General features: G+C 35.2%; 1 protein-coding gene across 1 annotated transcript in view; it reads left to right on the top strand.

Annotated features, from left to right (window-relative positions):
- The window catches only part of KDM4C (lysine demethylase 4C), a 263,542-nt gene that overhangs the window by 18,441 nt on the left and 222,247 nt on the right, over positions 1-22,854 (top strand). The window contains exons 4-5 of the mRNA XM_065744185.1: positions 6,261-6,454; positions 20,344-20,393. Coding sequence (XP_065600257.1) covers positions 6,261-6,454; positions 20,344-20,393 — 244 coding nt within the window. The remainder of the gene's footprint in view (positions 1-6,260; positions 6,455-20,343; positions 20,394-22,854) is intronic.

Below are 22,854 nucleotides of genomic sequence, written 5' to 3'. Positions count from 1 at the left end.
TAATGTCTGCTTAGATTGTAGATATTGTTTTCTTAGGTCAGGGAATGAAAGATCTTGAAGAATTTGGAAGAGAGATGAAGCTAAAAAATCCGTTAGAAAAAAATTTGAATAGGAACAGTTATAAATACATATTTTGAAATCTGACAACTACTGTCAATGATTCAGAGTTCATTCTTGTGATGTATAGATTTTTCTAGATCCTATCTTGTCTATTGTTAATGCATTTACAGTTTTACAATATTCTGTTGATTTTGAACACACATTAGGTCTTTGATCATAAAGAAATAACTTGGAAGAATAAGTGCTGTAAGTAGCTTTATAGAAAATAAGATAGTTGAATGTTTGCTTGAAATACCTTTCTATGCTGAAGGCACTTTGTTTTTACACTGAATTATAGTGTTTCTTGGGAAAAAAACTATGATGGCTCGAGAAAATAATTGCCCTAACAAATACACTATAAATAACATTATTTATCTTAAGCTTATAAACTCTATTAGTTAGATATTCAAGGTTTTGTCTTTTTGGTGCTATAACAGTATCTGAACTTGAGTGAAAATTAGTAATCCTGACAGAACTTACAAAGCCTACAATAAAGCACCAGTCTTTCTATCTTCAGTTGTAAAAGCAGGTCTTGAATTGGTCATGGACACCAGTTAGGACTGTTTTGGAATTTTAATTGTAAAGTGGTTATTATTTTTTTTTAAATGTTATTTAATAGATCTCTCTTGCATAAAAGTTAGCCTGAATGTAATGCAAACTTGAGCCTGCTCAACAGTTGCAGAAACCTGCTGTTCCTATCAGGAAGTAGAAGAATTCTTTTGTTTCTGATGTCATAGCTGTATTAACTCATCTGGCATTCGTAACTGTGAAAAAATTGGAGAGTGTAATTTACCTTGCTTTTTCTGTACAGTCTCTATCACACTTCTATGGAGGCTATGCATTTAATTGCTTTCTGAGATAATAGGAGCTCAAATAAGCTTTTTTATTTTATTTAACATTTCCTTGGGGTCTTTTCTTTAGAAAGTTTTTATTTGAAATCATATGTTCATGGACAGGTAGGAGAAGATCTGTGAAAGACCCATGTGGACTAAATCTAGCAGCTTGGGAGAAAAAATGCCCCTGATTTCAAAAGACATTCCTAGGAAAAGTGACTGACTTAAGTGCTATGGAGTAAATGCTTTTCCACAAAGAAAAGTGAAGGTGTGGAAAGAGCATGCATAAGTTTTGTCTTATCTCTTTCTCACTGCTCTTTCAGCTTCCTGTCTTGAAAGCAGAACTTTGCTTTCCATTTCCTTCCATTTGTTTTATTCTTCCTGATGCAATAATGCCTTTCCTGCCCTACTTCTCCTATGCTTATGTTGTGGGGAGCACATTTGTTTAGTAATACAGAGAGATTGGCTATACAGGCTCTAGAAATGGACTGGCAGGAATATTATTAAATTCATCCAGGGTGAATGCAGTGTCATACACCTGTGAAATAGCAGCCCCAGACATACGGAATACAACTTGGATACTGATCAGCTAGAAAATAGTGTGTCGGAGAAGGCCATGAGGAGCTCGGATGAACCTAGTTGAATGTGAACCAGCATTGTACCCTTGCCACAGAGAAGGTGCATGGTATCCTCAGCATGTAATTTGAAGGTGAAATGACACATTCAGGTCTCTCAAGGGAAGTGGTCCTTTCCCTCTACTCTTAGCAGGTGAAGCAGCACACTAGGTGTATTGTGTCCAGTCTGGACTCCACAGAACAGGAGAGTACAAGTGTCCAAAAAAGGATCTTAGGTGAAGGGACTGGAGCATATACTGAAAGAGCTGAGACTGTTCAGTCTGGCAAAGAGGCAGCTCATTAGTATATTTACATAGCTGAAGGGAGGGTGCAAAAAAGATAGGGCTAAGCTGTTTTCAGTGGTACCAGTTTACAGGTAGTAACAGTGACTGTTACTATGACGATAAGAATACAGGAAAAAACAGTATGTAAGAATTAAGTGCAAGAATACAAGAATGAGATTTAGAATGAACTTCTGATAATGGATGATGAGGGACTGACAGGCTGACTCATGTTCTTACCCCTGCCATCAGAATGGTTCCAAAGAATGTTTATCAATCAGGTGATAGGCACTTTATATATAAAAATAAAAATATAAATATATATATTAAAAAAAAAACAGATCAGTTGTCAGTGGTCACAATTAAGTTTGAAAAATATGTCAGTGATTAGAAGTGTTTACAAGAAATGGTAGAGATTGAGAGTGAATGTGACTGTGCACGATGTGCCTAATTCTCTTCCTCAGTCTGCCTTGAAGCCACAAACCTGATTTGGCTTAAATGTTCCTGTCATGTGATCAGATAAGCAGAATTCTTATCTCACAGTGGAATTATGTATGTGCAGCCTGTATTGACATCAAGAGAGATCTCATTGCAAATCAGCACTTCTTAAATGTAGCAATTTGTGTGCGTTTTAGCATGTGATGATTTGAAATGTGCTTTCTGTGCATGATATTCTCATAATTCAGATCAGTATGAGTGTTCCTTTATTTACATATTTGGTTTTAGTATATATTTCCGAAGAGAATCTACTAGTTCCTCTTACTTTTTCCACCCTTAAAAAATGTGTTACAAAAGCAACATTAATATCTAAAAAGTTAGTGAGAAGAGAAAAAAATATATCAAGTACATGTGTATGGGGCAAAAATTCTGATCATAGCATTTTCTTATTTCACTCTTATGCACCTCAAAGAAACCATAAAAGCATGGCAAGCTTTTTAGTGTATTCATGACTATGAGTGGGTGAGTGCGTGGACAGAGGAATGGGTGACCAAACACAGATTTTTCTGCATGTTTCTCCTCATAATTAGTTTAAATTTGCCAAGGTACTGTAAGCTACTTTTTTTTTTTGTCTTTGAAAACAGAATGGGACAGCTCCTTCTGAGCTTAGGTCATCTGAGCTTCTGTGTTCAGGTATTTATGAGAGCTGCTTGTGAATTGCTCCCTTTTATCTACATATTGCTGCACTAGCTGGCTCAAATGCTATTAAAAGAACCATAAAAACTTATGACAGTAATTTATAGATAGTTTGAATAATCTAAAAAGTTAGCAAAGATTGGAGTATTAGTTTCTTACATAACCTGCTGCCTGTAACTTGCAGTATTTCTCTGAAGAAATGCATCATGAATCTGAAGTGATGTAGAAAATACAAATAAGTTTTCAAATCTGTATTCTTTGTAGCAAATGGAGAAAAATATGCTGCTTTTAACTTGTTTTTTTTCCCCGATGTTGATTGTGTGGTATAGCTGTACCACAGACTGTGGTACTATTGTACAGATGTATTCTTCTGTACCACTTCTGTACAGTGGTACACAAGAATACAGATTACATATATTATAAAAAATTGCCACCAGAAGTGTGGACATTAGAAATACGTTCTTCACACTTTCCTTGAAATTGCTGTAGAACAGTACTGAGATATAGTACAGAATAAATATTTGATCCTTTACATTGAGGAGAGTATGTCTAAATGGTCGTTTTTTTTCTTTTTAATTTTGTTTTTTTTTTTTTTGCATTTGTAAGAAGTTCTCAGCTTCAGTTCTGGGTTGAAGAATATGAATACCGTTCTCTAATAATGGTTATTAACTATAATATACCCTTCCAGGGTATACTTTATTTTTCTGATGTGCTATTATATGTTGACTTGCTAAACTACAGGTCCTGTGCTGTTTTTGTTCTGCATTGCAATTCTGATGTCTACAAACAGTCCCATAACTATTGGAAAAGTTTGAATCAATATTTTAAGTGGAATTCATGTAATCATTTTGCATAGTATTTTGTAATAGCAGAAAAAGGTACAGCTATGAAGAAAAGTAATAGATTCGATAATAATTTGTAGTAGTAGTCTGCATTAACCTAAACATAAAGCTAAAACTGCTGTTAAAAAAGTAGTTAAAGGAATGTAGAAATAATTAAAATGAATCACAATGATTTTATTATTTAAGCCAGTGAACTTTTCCTCTTAAATGAAAGCTTCTGTAGCTTGTCCGGAATAGTTATTAGGAAATGAAAATAGATTATGCTCCTTGATTATGGAGGTTTTGGATCTTGTGTTTTGTGTTTGGTGTTTTGAAGGAACCTTTTTCTCCATAGGAGGGTTTGTTTTTATTTCATGGACAGAGCACTAACAGTTTGCTTGTTATTTGGTTGTGACTTAACAGAGAATGAAAAGATGTGAAATAAAAAGTTTAATTTTGTCTCTTAGCTATCACTTAGTTCTTGCTAACTGTAAGTAAGAGGAGAGTAAGATTTCTGGATGTTATGATTGGTAAAAGTTTATTTGGATTAAAAATGGTGATGGAGAAATGAATTTTAAATGGTAAAAAGCCCACTGGGTCTTGTTAAGCAGATGAGTAACACCTCTGGTGGAAGCTTTAATCTGCAAATTGCTGGAGGCTGGAAGGGTAGAAGTACTGTTTTGCTTACACTGTTTCTTGTTTGTTTTTGCCCTCTGTTGGAAGGAGGATACTGCTTAGATTAATAGTTGATTATTTTGATCTGGTATATTAATCATGTTCTAACATGGTGTGTGTCTCTGCCACCACGGTTAATTCATTGCTTTTATTTTGTCTTATTATAAGTTCATAAGTTCATAAGTTCATAAGGTTGGAAAGGACCTATAAGATCATCTAGTCCAACCATCCATATTAGTTTGTTTCTTCAAATTGACTATGAGTAATCTGTCATCAGCTGTCGATTTTGTGTGATTTTTTCAATCAAATAAGTGAATTAATTTGAAGAATAATTAGTTAAAATTGTTTCTCCAAATAAACTATATCTCATAGCTCTACTGACTCCAGATTTGAAAGGAAGGAATTTTACTGACGTCTACTATTTGGATACTTATTTTCATTTAATTTTCTTTGATAGTGCTATCTTAAATATAGTTGTACATAATTTTATTTCAAGTGCCTCTGTGTCACATGAGTGTGCCAAAGCAAAAGCTTTCATTATAAATAAATCATTTATCCAGAATGAACTCATTATGTAAACACAGCTCCTTTCTAAATTCCCAGGTGACGTAAGGGTAGCTTTTCTTCATAAGCGTGGTCATCATTGCAAACAGTTAAATATGCTTTCCCAAGGAGTTAGCTGAACTTTATGTGGAAGTTTCTGTCTTGCATATATTTGAATTATTGAGTGCATAACATGCTTCATTATTTTTTGCTCAAAAAGTGAGAAGATGAAAACTGAGAGTATTAAATGTTCATTATTTCTTGCTTTAACTTGAATTCTTAATTCATCACCTGCCTAACTGTGGAATTCCATCATATTTTTTTAGTCTCACTCAAGTACATCAGAACTGTAGTGCCATCAACCCATTTCCCAAATTTGAGTGAGACTGTTAGAACTGTGTAGAGTATCAGTGATGAGAGTTGGGAAGCAAATGGTCATTAACAGCATTTTTAGTTGTTATCTTACTAATAAATAAACCTGCCTGAATTGAGTTCAAAATCGTTTTCATTTTAGTTCTTGAACACTGACTGATGTCTTCCTTCAGAGTGCTAATTATTGCTGTTATAGTGAAGTCTGATCTCCTCGTCAATTTTGTAGCTTTGGTCTTTGTTACACTGACTTCTACATTCTGTGTTGCCTGAAACTGGAATAATGTTTACTGAATCTGAAATACAAAAAAACTACATGCATGTTTTTTAACACATAAACTTCAGGCAAGAATGGAAGGAAAACATTGGAAATCCTGAATTTTTTTCTATGATGCTGTGTTATGCGGTATGTTATTATGGTTAGACAGATTTCTGCAGTGTTTATTTTAGTTTTCATGGCTTTATTTTTCAGAAAAGTGGTAAACTTACACCAAAAAATAACAAATTAAGAGCATTTTAAATATTGTTTTGTAGATAAGAAGCATACGTATGCCTAGTGGCATGTAGCTACCAACTAATCATAGATTTTTGTCTGTTATTTCTGTTGCGTATGGTATTTCAGTATGTGTTAAGTTTGAAGTATTAGATGTTAAGGTCACATCTATCTGTGTGTTCTCTGCTGTAAACATCTCAGGCTTAATACCTGATCCAAAATCTGAAGATGAAAGAATTTTCTGGGGTAGCTTCAACAGTCTACTGAAGTACTTCTAAATTTTTGTTAATCTATTGTCTTTTGAAGGGCTAGATAAGACGTGCATCTTTTGTGTAATCCTATTGTATTAAATAACATTTTATTAATTTATTAATACACCTGTTATGTATCTTTTTCAGGGTATTGAGGAATGGAATATTGCTCATCTTAATACAATATTGGATGTTGTAGGAGAAGACTGTGGAATTTCTATTGAGGGTGTAAATACTCCATATCTGTATTTTGGCATGTGGAAAACAACATTTGCATGGCACACTGAAGATATGGATCTCTACAGCATTAATTATCTTCATTTTGGGGAACCGAAGTCATGGCAAGTTTAAATTTTTCTAAAAGTTTATTTATCTGTTTGTTTTGGTGGACTAAAACAGTTGAGGTGCAATTGCTTCATAGTGATGAACTTAACTCAAAAGCCAAGACAGCATTCACAACTAAGAAAAATGATGAAATGGGATGTCTGTGATATAAGGACCACTGCAGTAATGTACTCTTCTGTTTTAAAGAACAAGGCTAATAAGTATATAGAGCTTTTGTGAGTTCAACAGGAATAGGTTGTAATGATTCAATTTGAGAAGTTTAGAGTTGACAAATCAAAGGCCATTTGAGAGAAATCTTGTAAGGCCTCTTTGAAATCAATTTATTAGGTTCAATTTGTTTAGGTCTGACTTGTCTTGAGGGACTGCTTACAGGTTTTGGTATTAAACATGCATTTAATAGCTTTTTTTTGGTATCAGAATCTTATTGTTCACTGTTACACAGGCCTAGTAGCAAAGGATATTAAGCACTGACACATTTCCTGAATAGGAAGTTTCTGCTATCCTTTCCACTTTGGATTTTTAATTGAAGAGTCTTTTGTTTAAGGGAGGGATAAGAAAGTAAATATACATGTAGACTGTGGTATATGTACATCTTAAAGCACAATAGAAAACTGCTTTCCTACTCATGGTAAGATTTTTTTTCTCTCTTTGAAATACATGTACAAAGAACAAAAAGTCATTAAAAGGATACAAAGAAAATATGCTTAGGTAGTTTCTGGCTGCTTCTGGTCATTCTGAACTGGATGGAAAAATGTGTAGCTGTTATTTCTTCAAGACGTTACTGAATATTTTTAGATCTGTACAAAAGGCAAAAATACCTACTTATATAGTATGTTCTAGTTTACAGTTTAAATTTCTTATTACAAGTGCTAAATTGGTCAGCTGCTGCATCTTTGGTCACTGTTTTGTCTTTACCTTCCTTGTATAGCAGGTTTCACATTTAGATAGAGGAGGTAATCAACACCCATTAAAGTAATCAATTTGTATTTGAACTGGTTTTTTTTTTTTTAATAACTACTTGATAGTTTGCAACTTACTAAGAAAGTCTTCTCAACCAGAAGAATTATAGATGTGTTAAAAATAAGACAAATTTAACTAAATCACTGTGATTGAGAAAAGATGATTTTGATTCTTAAGAATCTTTAATGCGTTGCTTAAAGAAATCTTCACTGTATATTATAAAATTCCAAGTAGTAAAGACATTTTCTTAAATCTTGAAGTCTATAAACACAAGAGAGCTATGAAGATTTATTCCAGTATTTTGAAGAAGATGTGAATTAATGATAGAAGAACTTTTCTAGTTTATAGATCATAGAATTATAGAATGGCTTGAATAAAAAAGAACAACAAAGACCATCTAGTTTCAAACCCTCTGCCGTGTGCAGGGTTGCCAACCACTAGACCAGGCTTCCCAGAGCCACATCCAGCCTGGCCTTGATTGCCTCCAGGGATGGGGCATCCACAACCTCTCTGGGCAGCCTATTCTAGTGTGTCACCACCCTGTGAGTGAAAAACTTCCTCCTAACATCTAACCTAAATCCCCCATCTTAGTTTAAAAACATTCCCCCTTGTTCTATCCCTCCCAATCCTTGTAAACAGTTATTCCCCCTCCTGTTTATATGCTCAAGTATCGGAAGGCCACTATGATGTATCTGTGGAACCTTCTCCAAGCTAAACAAGCCTAGTTCCCTCAACCTTTCTACACAGGAGAAGTGCCCTGGTCCTCTGGTCATTTTAGTGGCCCTCCTGTGGATCTGTACATAGTTGTTTACAGTTAAAAATAAACAAAGTCATTAGACACTGACTGGTTCAGATTTGAAGAAATGGCAGTGGATACTAACTTCCTTTTCCTAGCCAAATTGGCCCATATTGTTTCAAAATGTTGCATTAAAGTTCCACAACGGTTTTAATCACTTTGAGGTTAACTGATTTATCATTATATACTTGCTGGAGGAATGCTGCAATAATTTATACTGATTCTGTTACTTTATTTAAATGGTCTTGTGTTAACATGATTTTAGCATATTACTTCAAAGAAATGGAGGATTTGTAGCTCAAGATGCAGATCTTATGTGTTCTTCTAAAATTAAAGCTGGGTGAACTGACATGTGCTTTCTTAAAGAAACTGAATCAAACCTTTGTGAAGAATATTTCGTTAAGAAGCAGGTAGTGTGTTTTTTCTGAGTTCCGAGAATAGCTTCCACCTGAAATCCCAAATAAGACTGTGCAGGAAGCTGCTCATTCTGGCTGCTGGGATTGTCTTTATGAATTTTGGGGCTTTCTGCAATAGTTAGGCATGGATGAACTTCCGTTTCTTCTTATTATCTGTGCACTTTCACCAAGAGGCATGCAAACAAGTTCATATTATGTAGTTTATACTGGTTCCTTCATTGACTGCTTCATTTGAAACACAGGAAGTGTGTCAGATAACTGTTAGTAAAGTCAGGATTATGGTTTTTTTTCTGCCTACATATGTATATATTTGTGTAATTTATATGCTCGCTTTATAAATTACTTTTTACCTGCAGAGTAGTCCTATGGATAGGCAATAATTTCAGAGGAAAAAATGAATTAATAAAATTCAGAAGCCTTGAAATAGAACAGTATGAGGGTAGGAGAGAAGGATGTTGCAAGGAAAGATTTGAGAGAAACAACCTCCGCTGTAATTGCTTGCTGCCAGGCAGAATTTTTGCTGCAACTTTTCATTTGTGTCTTTTTTTTTTGTTGTTTGTTTCTGAGGGGAAAGAAATCTTGAAGATACTACCTCATTTAATATCACTGTTTCTATGAGAACAGTCTTCATTACCAAGAATAACCATTGGCATGATTTACCTAATTTGTTATTTCAGTTTGTTGTTTGCATGTTTGATAATTGTATCTCAGAGCCGTGTTCACATTGAAAGGTCCTTCACTCTGCCATTTGTTGTTAATATATATATATATTTCTGTTGTAATTATTTTTTCGTGTTTATAGGCCTTGACTGATTTTTCTTTTTAATGTAACAGTTAGAGGAGTTTGACGTATTCAGATATTGAACTGATCTTTGACATTAACACCTCACCTAAAGCAGTTGTTAGTAGTAAAATGTTAGTCTATTGGGATGTATACTATATCCATGCATAAAATATGCTTCAATTTGCATTATAAATTTATAAATGACAGAAGTCTGCATAAGTTATTTGCATTTTGGAAATTATTTATTGCTGCATTAAGTATCTGAAAGCAGTGCTTTCTCTTGCTGCTATTTACCTGACTCGAATAAAAAATTGTGCTGTGAAAGGATTCTTTTTTTGCCTTTTTAAAGGTTGAGATGTAAACATTCTTGAAGAATATTAATAACACACATGCAAAAATCATTATTAAACAAGCAGTTATTGTCATGTCACTGTGGAAGTTTCATCAGAGTTACTATTTTCTTAAGAGAAAGTAAGAATAAGTGGACAGCATGTTTAGTTTTTGTTTTAGAAAGTAGTATTTTTGAAATCATGCTCATTTTGTTCCCCTTTTGAGTTTGATGGTGGGTGGAGATTTTAATTCTTTTCCATATAAAGAATTACAATTTATACTTATTTTTAAAAGAAGAGTGTAAGTATGTATTGTAATTCAGACAGATTATATGTATTAATCTGTTATGCTTTCTTTGACATTCCATTTGGTTGTCACTTCCTGGCCTAGAAATGATAAGAGACAATACATTATTTAAAAAAAAGAGAAAACTGCTTAGTCATGCAGGTCATACATTGAGGAATACCTTGCAAGAATTATTGGCCATAAAATAAAGAAGAATATGTGCAACAGAAATGGAAGATTTTTTGTGATAATGTCAAGAAAAGGACTGATTTCTTAAGCAGAGACCTTAGCCCAAATTAGATTAAGTATCACTACTGTAAGAGAAGTAGTGTGATATGAATCTGTGATGACACTCAAAGCATGTGGGTTAGGTTTAGGAATTCTGGTTTGGGGAACTCAGTTTATATGGGATAGCGAGAACTGTTGCTTCTTGACTGCTGTAGTTATTACTCTGTATTTACAGATTTGCTAGCGTAGAGTGTGTGCCAGTATGTGTTATGTCTGCCTATATGAAGAGGAAAATTTAGGTGATGTTGTTTCATGGTATAGGCTATGAAACACATTAATACATGATTTCACATGAAGGCTGTCAGATTTTGAATATCCACAACAAAGAGGTAGCGATGGGGTTACAGATATCTTGGAATAAAAGGGATGGTGTTGTGATATTAATAATACAGAAAAAAATTGTAGTCAGAAGGTGTAGAAGGGAAGGCATAGTTAGAATAGTGCTAATGCTGAAGATAGTCTCTTTTAACCTAGTTTTGACAGAATCTTCTGGGATATCATAAATACGGTTTTCAGTGTGATCAGTGGATGACAAAGACTAGTGAAAATTGGGCCAGATGAAACAAAGTTCAGCATTAGTGGAAGATGTCTCATTATGTCTCAGAAAAGTAACAGATAAATTTACAGTGATGTGCAAATATTTTAACATGAAAAGTGGGAGTAATCTGCAAAACCTTCCCCGGTAGATGAGAAGGTGGTTATAATCAAGTAAGGAGAGGATCAGCCACATTTACTTCTTGGTAAAAATTATCAAAAAAGGAGTAGATATAAGACTGTCAGGAATCACACAGATGGCTACAATCAGAACAGAAATTCTAATGGTAAAAAGGTAGCTAGCTATAATCTGTCAAGCTTGTCAGCACCGTTTCTGTGTTTGAAACTGACCAAGTATTTGGAGTCTGGGATATTCTCCATGATAGTGAAGGTATTTCTAGTTTCTATGTAATTATCTCTAAAGATGAGGAGAAGCTGAGAGTGCTGGGATTGTTCGGCTTGGAGAAGAAAAGGCTCAGGTGGATCTCGCTAATGATTTAAAAGTAATGCCTCCTATTTATTTAAATGGATACTACAACATATACAAAGAGCACAATAGCTCTTTGTATCAAAATCAAGCAAATTCTCAGCTACATAAGACTAATTTTAAATGTCACTACAATTAGATACGCTTTTTCATCAGTGATGAGCAAGAGCATGCATGCCGTGCTTATAAAAATCTGCACCAGTGCACTGACACCACTGCTGAAGTGTACCACCCACTGCCTCACTGCGCTCCCATCCAGTTTTTGGACATGGACTTGCTGGAGTGTGTCCAGCAGGAGGCCTCCAAAATAATCCAAGGGATGGAACACTTTTCCTACAAGGACAGGCTGAGAGAGCTGGGGCTGTTCAGTCTGTAGAACTGGTCAAGGGAACTCTGAGGTGACCTGATAGTGGCCCTTCAATATCTCCAAAGTGACTATAAGAAAGAAGGGGATAGACTCTTCAGCAGGGTCTTTTGTGAAGGGACAAGGGGAGATGGTTTCAAACTAAAAGCAGGGAGGTTTAGACTGGATTTTTTTTTCCTTTCTTTTTTTAAGATGAGAATGGTGAAACAGTGGGACAGGTCACCTAGAGGGGTGGTGTACACCTTGTACCTGGAGGCATTCATGGTCAGGCTGGATGGAAATCTGAGCAACCTAATCTAGTTGTGAACGTTCATATTCATTGCAGAGGAATTGGACTAGATGACCTTTAAAGGTCCCTTCCAACTCAAATGATTGCATTATTTTGTGATTCATCCCCACTTCCATATCAGGTACCGTTTTATCAGACTTGCCCTCTGCTGCTTTCTGCCACATAGCAACAAAACATAATGAGATTGTGGTGGAAAGGTTTAGCCTCTACTGCCATACAACCAACATGCACCTCTGATGTATGGGGGGTAAGACATTAAAACAGGAGGCATTACTTTCAGAGTAGCCCTTGTTTATAAATATGAGAAGGAACAGTGCTAAGAGGGTGGAGCCAGGCTCTTTTCATTGGTGCCCAGTGGCAGGAGAAGAAGCAGTTGGCATAAACTGCCACAGAGGGGGCTCCATTGGAACATCCTGAAGCACTTTACCATATGAACGAGTGAGCAGCGGTACATGTTGTCCAGAGAGGTTGTGCAGTTCCTCCTTGGAGATCTTCAAATGCTTCCTGGATATGGTCCTAGGGACCATGCTCTGGATGTTTCTGTGGTTGGACCAGATGACTATCAGAAGTTCCTTCCAATGGCAACCATTCTGTGACTGTGTGGCACTGAATAATTTTAATCCGCTTTCTTAGAAATACAAACACTTTGAAAAATCAAAATTGAAGAAAATAAGACCTCCCCTATTCTCATGCAGAAACAGGTAAAGCAACTAAGAAAGACAGCAGCAGTAGTGGTATTTCCCCATCTGTGGTAAATAGTTCTCCATTGGAAGGTCAAGAATAAGCTATGTTCTTTCTCAGAAGCAGTTCTTGAGGTATATTTGTCCAACAACACAGTCAGTGCTGCAGCCATTTAGGTTTTAGAAAACAATTATCAGTTCATTTTATGTATGCTGTCAGTGTACGATATTTGTTGCTTATGTTTTAATGACGTAGTTTGTATATTAGAGAAGAAAGTTTTCTTAAAGTAACAGTGTCCTGAGCTCCCTGTCTGCTGGTATGTAGGTTTTGCTGTTTTTCATGATGGTAGAATCAAACTACTGCAGATTCCACCTTTGTAGCTTCAGTAGAACGATGAATTTGAAAATAGTGCTGCAGTAGTGATTCTGAACAGAAAACGATGCACTGATGTCTAGAACAATGTAATTCATTTGGCACACGTTTGTTTAATTACTTCCTAAGGCATGAAAAAAACCCAAAGCAAAACAAATTTTAAACTTGTATCAGCTCTAGTGACGCTGTGAGTTTATGACTTAGTGATTTTACAAGACATACATAGCTTTACATTCATTTTAATTCTGTTAAAATGTTGCTAAATTTATAACTTAAAGTGGTTTGAGGTGCGTCTGTTTTGATTTAACTTCATGAACTGCTTTACCATGTCTGTATTGTGGACAAATGAAATTTTATTCAGTGTTGTGTTTTTTTTCCCTTCTGTCCTGGACATCAGAGGAAATGCAAGGCAAGTCAAGTGTGGAAGTCAGTGTATGACTGACAGCTTATAGAATTTTGTGCTGATCCCTGCAGTGCCGACTCATCAGAAATCTCTGTATCTGCCTAACTCTGTAGATTTTTTTATGGCAAGTAGAGGTCTCATTTTCTCCCTTTGGAAACTAGGGACTTCTCTGACCGTCTCATAGGCATTGTTCTCAAAAGCTATTAGAAACTGTGTTTTCTATCTTGGAAATGATATTAAAGAGTCCCTGGAAAAAGAAAAGCAACATATATTTCAGAGATCTTTGTATTCATGTCTATAGCATCACTTAACTCCACTGCTTTCCTTGCTGTGAAAGTAAAATTTGCTTTCTGTGGAAATGCACTAAATTGAAAACATGTGACTCATTCTAGCAGGGTATCCTTGACTGTCACGCAATGACAGCTATGTGACTCATACAACACCTAACAGATATTAGTGATTTTTGACATTCTTTACAGCCATTGAAGGCAAATTGTCCTTTTTCATCTTTCCAACACAGATTCCCAAAGTGAGGACATAGATTTTAGTTTGTACCTTGAATTCCTTCTTAAGCTGGGATTTTAATGGTGAAAGAAACTTGGAGATAGAGGGAATGTTGGTGGATGTAGAACATTTAATAGTTTCAATAGTTCATATGTGTCAGACTGAAAACTTTTTGAAGCTATAAAGAAATACAGCTTAAGACTGCATTATTAAGCATTTTGACTGATGACTATTTTTTTCATATTAAATGCTATTTATGTGAAAATTGTTGATATGCTGTCATGCTTTTCTGCTTAATTAAAGATGATAAAGATGAATATGTAAGTGCATATGTCTTTGCAGTGAATTAAAGTAAAACAAGACAGTTCTGATACAGACAGAAAATAGGATCAGTGTATGTGTTTTTACTTACAGTACTAGATTATGCAGTATGTTTTTAAAAATTGTATGTTGAATTTTGTTTCAGGATGCACAGTTATGTTACTGTAACTTTACACTTCATTTTTCTAAATGAATATTCTCATATTACTGTGTTAAAAACATGACTTTCCTAACTTAACAAAGAGAAACTGTAATGCTAAATTATTGTTTGAACTCAGTTAATGTTAAAATGAACACAGTAGAATATTAACAATCAACATTCTTAATGTAAAGACATTTTAATTGCATATAACTGCATTTGTTGTATTAATAAACATTAATAGATGATTTACAACTGGAGTTAGGGAAATTCAGATTTCTCTGTGTCATGTTTTTGTGACTTCTTGGAAGTTTTTCTCAGTAGAATGCAGGTGAACATTTGAGACAGTGGAACAGAAACCAGGTAATCATTTCTTTCCTGATTCTTCAGGGATATTAGGAAGCAAGTCTTCTTAGAAGGAATGGTTAGACATTGCAACAGGTTGCCCAGGGAGGTGTCATTGTCCCTGGAGGTATTTAAGGAAAGGATAGATGTGGCACTTAAGGATATGATTTAATGGGCAATACTGGTGGTTGACTAGATAATCTTAGAGATCTTCTCCAACCTTTTATGATTCTGTAATATTATTCTGAAAAATACTTAGGCATTTGTTATATTATTGTTGAAGGACTTGGTAGCTTTGGGCTGTATTTGTTTTATTTCAATTTTGTCTTTGTAAGAAGGTTTAGTAGCTTTTAATGCGCTAGCTTTCCTGACTTTTTAAAATGAATATATGTATTTTTAAATTACTACTGGAAATTACAATTGATTAATTTTATAGTGTTGTCCAGATTTTTGTTTTGTTTTGTTTTGTTACAGGGTGCATCCCAAAGAAGAATGTATGATGGAAATGCTAGAGTTACTTAAATAGTGCAGTTGTTACTATAAATTAGGAAGCAACTGCATAGGAACAGGGTGTCTGCTCTATGTATACCTAGAGCTGACTTATCAAGGAGCTGTGGAGATATCATGCTTAACTTGTAAGCTGTTCATCCTAGAAAGTGGTTCAGAACCCTGAAATCACTGTTATGGCTCCACGTGCTACAGATAGGTGAAACTGAGTGCTTCATAATTGAATATGTTGTGATGGACATGTTGAGTGGAGAACTGCCCAGTTCTAAACAATGGTCAAAAGAGGGGGAGATTTAAAATTTTGTGGTTTAATCATAGAATAACAGTAGGAACCAGGATTTGGATAATTTTTTTCTGGTTATATTCCCGTGTCATTAATAAAAAGCATGGTACTTACTCAATGAAGAAGTTGAGGTAATCTTCCTGTATAAATGTGCATTCTGTCTGCAACCAAGAATCTAACAAAGAAGTGAGAATGTTATTTCTGTTCCATTTATATCTTAATGTAGCCTGTCAACCCTGTATCTCACTGTACCATACCTTAGTAGTTAAGTTCTGGGAGTATATTCTTCATTGTCCCATGTCAGAAGTGATGTGGGAGCAAATAATGAAGATGGAGCAGGAAATATTTCTTTGTTTAGAAATGAGAAATCTTGCATTTCTAATGTTTGCTAACAGAAGGTTTCTTTAATCTCCACTAACTGGTCATGAGGCAAAATAATAAATCCTAAGACTAGGAAACAGTATTAAGACTTTCTGTGAGTTTTATAATTTTTTTTTTTCTGTTGAACTCTCTACTGCAGAGGAGAAAGAACAGAAAAAGTCTAAACAGGTGATTCTTCAGAGGCTGTCACAGACTGCTGTGTGTACTTTGGAGATGTTAAATGGCTTTTACAAGGCATCAGGCTGATATGGACGGATCGTTTAATGAGTATTCATATATTAATGTCACAGTCTGACACAGCAGCAATGTTAGAAATAATGCAGTCTTAAATTGCGTACAGTGATTTTACCATAATTGAACTTAAATGTCCTTTTGAAGTTGGGAAGCTTGACTTTCTGACACTTCAAGTGTGCAGATATGGAAAAGAGATTAAAATTGAGTAAAAAAATCTATAAAACTCAAATGCTGTAATAATGCTGTTGCCTGTATATTTTTTTCCCCTGAAATTACACTAGTAAAGTGATATTTATTATCAAAATTTATTTTGGCTTTCTTTTCTTTGTCATTTCCTCTATCGTGTTTGAATATAAGTACAGAAACTTAATTTTACTGTGACTTATGAGGACAGTCAGATAGTTATACTGTAATGGAAAGTGGGAAAAGAACATGAAATTAATACAAGAAATCACAAAATTATTGATAAGTGATGTAATTGTACCTTAAAGTTATTTAAAAGTATATGTTGGCTGTTCATGTGATTTTAGTCAGATTTTCCATTAGCACTTTTAATGCAGTAGAAGTATTCTGTGTTGCCCGAAGTTTTTGCTACAATCTCTCAAATGGAAATTTAAAAACTAAATATTGCTGTGGAGAGATGATATTAGCTTGCTTCATGTTTTCTCAGATGTGTATTAGTAATTTTTTCTTCTGAAGATTGTAATTTTCATTTACGTTTTCCTTTGAGTTAAGCAGTTTCATCTGAGGTCCACATGCTTTTGGTTAGTTTGTTGAAATGAGCTGTGCTAAAGTTTCCATTTTCTGACTTAAAGGAAGATTAAAGGAAATGGAAATTTTCTTTGGTGTCTTGTTATAAAGACCTGCACCATCCAAATGTTCCTAGTAAAACTGAGCTTCAGTGATTTCGTTTTTTTCCTTGCATTGAATACTATGCCATACAAGGAGAAACTGTTTTTCTGTAATGATATAGAAGTTGTTTATTGCTACGGGAAAAATTCACTTTGGCTGAACAGTAAATGTGAAGGAAACGGTACCTTAAAGGTTATTTACATTTTGCATTTGAGAGTGTAAAAATAGTAGTAACCTACATAGTTATTAAATTTAAGCAGGCTGTACGTCAGCTCAGTTTGGAGGACATTGGTTTTTCATATCATGTCGACTGACTTTATTTGTTAACAAACATACTTTCTGAGCTCAAGGACTGAGTGATCACAGGGACCAGACTGTAGTTTGTTACTGTCACCCCTGAGGAATATAGATGCAACAGTGAAATTGCATTATCAGTAGTCTTGGATAAGCAGTGAATGTTATTCTATAAGACTGAGATTTATTTTGAAAACAAACAAACAAACAAGCAAACAAACAAAAACCCACCACAAATTAAAAAGAACTTTCATATATTTTTTTTCCTGGCCCTAAATATTCAATGTTGCTGGGGAAAACTGAAATGCTATTACTGAATTCTTCGCATTTGTTTAGTGGGGTGTGGAAGAATCTGTTTCAGTTCAGCTCAAAACAGTGTTTCTTACCTGTGTATTTAAACTGATGAAGTGTTTTACATTATGAGATCCAAAAAATATGCCAAAGATCTTATGTAACCTATGGAGTCTGAGAGAGAATTTTCTTTTTACTTTTCCTTTTTATACTGACCTAATGATCTGAGAAGGAGTTTGGGAGTATTTTGTTTAATGTTTGTTACGGCAGACCAAATGTCCAATTAAATTCACATCACTATACTTTGACTAATATCCAAGGCAGACACGTGTTTAAAAAGGCACAGTTTTCTAGTACATTGTGTTTGGAACCAAAGAGAGGTGTTGCTCCATTGTTGCTGGAGAGTGAAGTTGGGGCTCCTAATGACACTGTAAAGGCAGCCTCCTTCTCTTGATCCCTTAACCAAAAGCAATAGCAAATGAGGGAAGAAATGAAGGATCAAGAGTTCAATGATGTGTGTTCATCAGAAGAGGAAAGTAGTGAAAAGCACCGATTTAGGTTTAATGAATTATTGATTGATAATTTTGTATTCACTTAATAAACAGATGTAGCCAAGTTAAATCACACCCCATTTACCTTTCTGATAGCTTAATAGATACTGTTTTTAATGAGACCTCAGTTTTCAAGTTTTGTCTTTTTGTACTACTGATAAGTATAAATGTTAAGTAGTATTTAACATACCTGCAGCTACAGACAGTTATATGGCTGTATATTATCACAAAAACACAGTCTATTGCACTTCCAGAAGAACAACTATTAGGAGTAATCCCAGTCCTATTAGAGACAAAGGTGAAGTAAGACCAAGTGAAAGTCTCTAGCTGGTCTTTTTTTTCTTTCTCAGACATAAATACTGTCTCTTTTGGTTTTACTTGGGAGTTTGCTGTTCAATGACACAGAATGCATTAGAAAACGCTATACATAGCTATATAGCTGAGGTGTAAAAGTTAAAAATGTTTTAGATTATTAAGTGTGTACTGATGCACATTTAATATGTGGTTGATAACAGTTCGGAAATACGAGTGCGGAGAAATAATTTTGGAAAGACAAAATTCTGATGAAAACTGCATTCAATGAGCAGAGTTAAGCTGAAAGTCTCTTTGTTTAGTAGCACTTGGATTGGGTTGTCAGTAGGCATGGGTTCTGTTAAACATGTTCTTACAGCACAGACAGTTGTGCTGGAACAGTCTTGCTTCTGTGCAGTTGTTTTCAGTTGTAATAGTTAAGAACTGTATGTGCATTAGGTGCAAATGAAAGCTTGAGATAGAGGGATAATGTGTCAAGTGAGGAGCTGTGAGTAACTTTTTCTTATTAAGTTCATAGGAAATATGAATGAAATTTGTACTCAATATAGTAAAAGAAAAAAATCTGCGTGTTGACTGGGTTTGGACTATTCAAAGTATGCATTTTCACTTTTCTGAACTGTATTTATTTATTTATTTTTAACAAAGAATTAATTCAGTGTTGTTAAGATATCAAAGTGAAATCCAGTTACATCACGTGCTGAAGTTAAAGTCAAAAGTAAAGCCTAATGCAGAGCTGTACTGGTGGCATATCTATGAAGTACAGTAAATGAAGAACAAGCTTCACAGTGTTTGCTCAGGTTTCACTTGCTTCATGAATTTGTTGCAAATTGCTTATGGAATTGCATAAAAATACTTTACTGTAGGACCAGAATGATTCCAAGATCTGCACAATTTCTGAATTTTGAGAAAATGTATTTCTTAAGTGTTAAAAAATGTGTCCATTGCCATGGATTATGAAGTCAAGTAGCCTTTCATTCCACAGCATTGACAGTAAGAAAAAATGCTGGAGACAGTTAATACTCATGTTTTTTGTTGAACTTTTGTGAAATATATTGAAAAGCAAAGAAATTAAACCTGTGGGAATAATATTAATTTTGTTATATTTTTGTTTCACTTGGAAAATGAAAATGCATCTTTTTAATTGGAGTTATGAATTTCAATATGCATGATTTTAAGTGGTAATACATTTTTGAACTGTGTATTACAATCTTTAAACTAGAAGCAAGTTAAAATTGTTTCTCAAAATACCTTAATCTGTACTTTTTCCTTGGAAAATAATATATGAAGGCTGTTCCAAAAGTAACGCATCCTACTATATGATGTTGGACTGCAGTATCTGAGATGGATGTTGGTGGTTTTTCAGTAGAGGATGTACTTTCCCACCAGTATTCCATGTTTTGTTCCTGTGTGTCAGAGGGCAGCAGAAGGGCAGTCTGGCAGAATGGTGTCTGACATGGAACAACAGATAAAGCAAAGATGTGTCACTGAATTCCTCCATGTCAAAAAGTGGCTGCCATTGACATTCACTGATGCCTGCTGAACGTTTCAGGAGACCAAACAGTGGATAAGTGTTGTGTTTCAGAAGTGGTGACAGCAGCAGTGAGTCACATTACTGGAGAAAATGCACAGCTAATGGTGGTGACTGTTCAACAACAGTGTATTGTAGCTGAGAATGTGCTGTTTAAAACAGTGTTATCGTGCTCTTTGTATCTGTTGTCATTTCCATGGAAATAAATGGGAGGCATTATTTTTGGAGCGACCTATTGTTTTTCACTCATCAGTTTTCTTTCTGTACTTAAGGTACTTAATTATATGTAAAATACTGTTTCGGATGGTAATTATGTCTTGAAACATATAATCCTCTTCTTCCTGTGAATTTTAGGTATGCAATTCCTCCAGAACATGGGAAACGTCTTGAACGACTGGCTCAAGGTAATATTTTCAGTGTTTCTGTATGTGAGATGTTTGAAGGACAAGCCTCCAGCAAATTGAAAAACTGTGCTTTACTGACGTACTGTGCTTTATTACTTCTTAATATTGTGTGACTTTTATGTTTGCAAGCCAGGAATGCCTTTTAATACTTTGAGGAATTTTAAAGACACAAAATAAGCATTTTTCTTAGTACTTTATTTTGTAGTGGCACTTTTAGGTTGGTCATGTTTTGTGAAAATTAGACAGTACTTGGCCCTTTTTGCTCATTAGATTTTCGTTGGGAATACCTTTGCCTCATTTCATGTCTCTGCCTTTCCTTATAATAGTTTCTTGCCATTGGGAAACTCTAATTTTGTAGCCAATCTTAGCAAAATTTGATTTAAAGAAAGAAAAGTTGAGGAGAACAGAGGTTCCTGAAGTTTTGTGGAAGTGGAATGGAATTGCAGGGTAGAGAGTGGATGCTTAGTACGGCTGAGAAGGGGGAGGCTCACAAAATATACCAGCTCTAAATCTCGTTTTATTGCAGCCTGCTGGCCAATGAGCATATTAATGTACATTAGTTACCCAAAGCATGTTGGGTACTGAGTTGTGCTCTCTGAAAGTGTGAGGAACATCTTTTGAGAAGAAGCAGAGGATATTGTGGGGATGGGGTCTAAAGGTTATAAAAACATAGTTTATAGGAAAATATTTCTCATACAGTACTTTGATTTATTTTAAATAACATTACAGCTCTCCTCTTATTTCTAGACTGAGTGGTACATATGAACACAGGAATAATCAAGCATATTTCTTGACTTGAACCCTATGTTTTATAGCCTGTTATTAATGATATTATATAAGGAATGCCACTGAAAGCTGATAATTTGTGTATCCAGACTGTCTTTTGAAAATGCTTGATCATTTTCTTTTCATATCCATTTTATGTGCATATATATGCATGGCAGTTTTTATGAGCAATTATTAAACTAGTTATTGAGAATAGTAATATCATGTGTATCACTGAGATGTGAAAGACAAGAGCTCACAGTCTTAAAAACACAGATTACAAAGGCAGATTTCAGCCTGGATAATTACGTTCACAATTCTGAATTTTTTCCATATGAACACTGGGAGAGTTTCTGCTGAGTGAGTTGTTGCTTATTTCTAATTTTCACCTATTTTTTTTATGACCTGCAAAGTATAAAACTTTTCTTATGCATACATTGAAGGTTTTGATTTTCACTGATAAACATTTTGATGCGTGTGGTATACCAAGCAAATGACAAGTGACTTACACTATGATTGTTTTATTATTTGTAGGATTTATTGGAATTATAAATGAAATAGGATCAAGATATAAAAGGAATACAGAACTAGAAAGTTTTCAGTGAGGGTACAGCAGGACTTGTGAAAGCTTTTATTTTTTTTTTAATAAGGGACAGTTAAATAAACTGTATTTTTTTAATTCTGAAAAATAATAAAATAGAGGGAAAATGTTATGCTAAAGGCCTATGATGACTGGCATGGAAAAGGTGAGTAAACAGCAGTTGTCCATTGGGTATTCCAGACTCTGAATGAAAAGTGTCTGCAGGATTAAAATAAAAGTGTGTATGTTTGCATGGATTCGGGGGATGATAGGACAAGGCTGACAGAGAAATCTGCTAGGGAATACAAAGGAGCTTTATTTGGCTTTGGAAATCATAGAAATGTAGAATCATAGAATCACCAAGGTTAGACAAGACCTGTGAAATCATCCAGTCCAACCATCCGTCTGTGATCATTAGTTCCCACTAAACCATATCCCTCAACACAGAATCAAAGTTTTCCTTGAACAACTCCAAGGTGTTTGACTCCACCACCTCCCTGGGCATCCCTTTCCAGTACCTGATCACTCTTTTGGAAAATTAGTATTTCCTAACATCTAGCATGAATCTCCCCTGACACAATTGGAGGCCATTCCTTCTAGTCCAATCACTAGTTACAAGAGAGAAGAAGCTGACCCCCAGCTCATTACAGCCTCTCCTTGGGTAATTATAGAGAGCAGTAAGGTCTCCGTTCTTCTCCAGGCTGATTAATCCCAGCTCCCTCAGGCACTCCTCATAAGACTTGTGCTCCAAACTCCTCACCAGCTTAATTGCCTGTTGTGATTTTGTGGTTTTGATGCCGGTATTCCACATCAGAGCATCACGCAGCAGTGAAGGAGTTAATGCTGTGGGAGCAGCAGAGGGGCGGAGCTCCGAACCGGATGCCAGGCGGCGCTCTGCCTGGGTGCGTTCCTCTGGGCTGCCATGGAGGTTCTGCACGTGTGCTTCCCCTGCAGTTTAATCCTTAACGTAAGCTCACAGCTTTTGGTTTGGAAATTTTCTCTCTCAATTGTTCAATTTTATTATATTTAGTAAAGTTACCGTTCCTTCTCAGATGGTGCCGTTGTCTTCCTGTAGACCCATCTCTCCCCGCTGTTTCCCCCTCCCTCCGGAGCGCG

Source organism: Cyrtonyx montezumae, unplaced genomic scaffold, assembly GCF_038088225.1.
Source record: "Cyrtonyx montezumae isolate F1298 unplaced genomic scaffold, pur_monq_1.0 scaffold_30, whole genome shotgun sequence".
Taxonomy (NCBI): Eukaryota; Metazoa; Chordata; class Aves; order Galliformes; family Odontophoridae; genus Cyrtonyx; species Cyrtonyx montezumae.
Note: the sequence above shows the minus strand (reverse complement) of the source record. Positions and strands in the feature narration are given on the sequence as shown.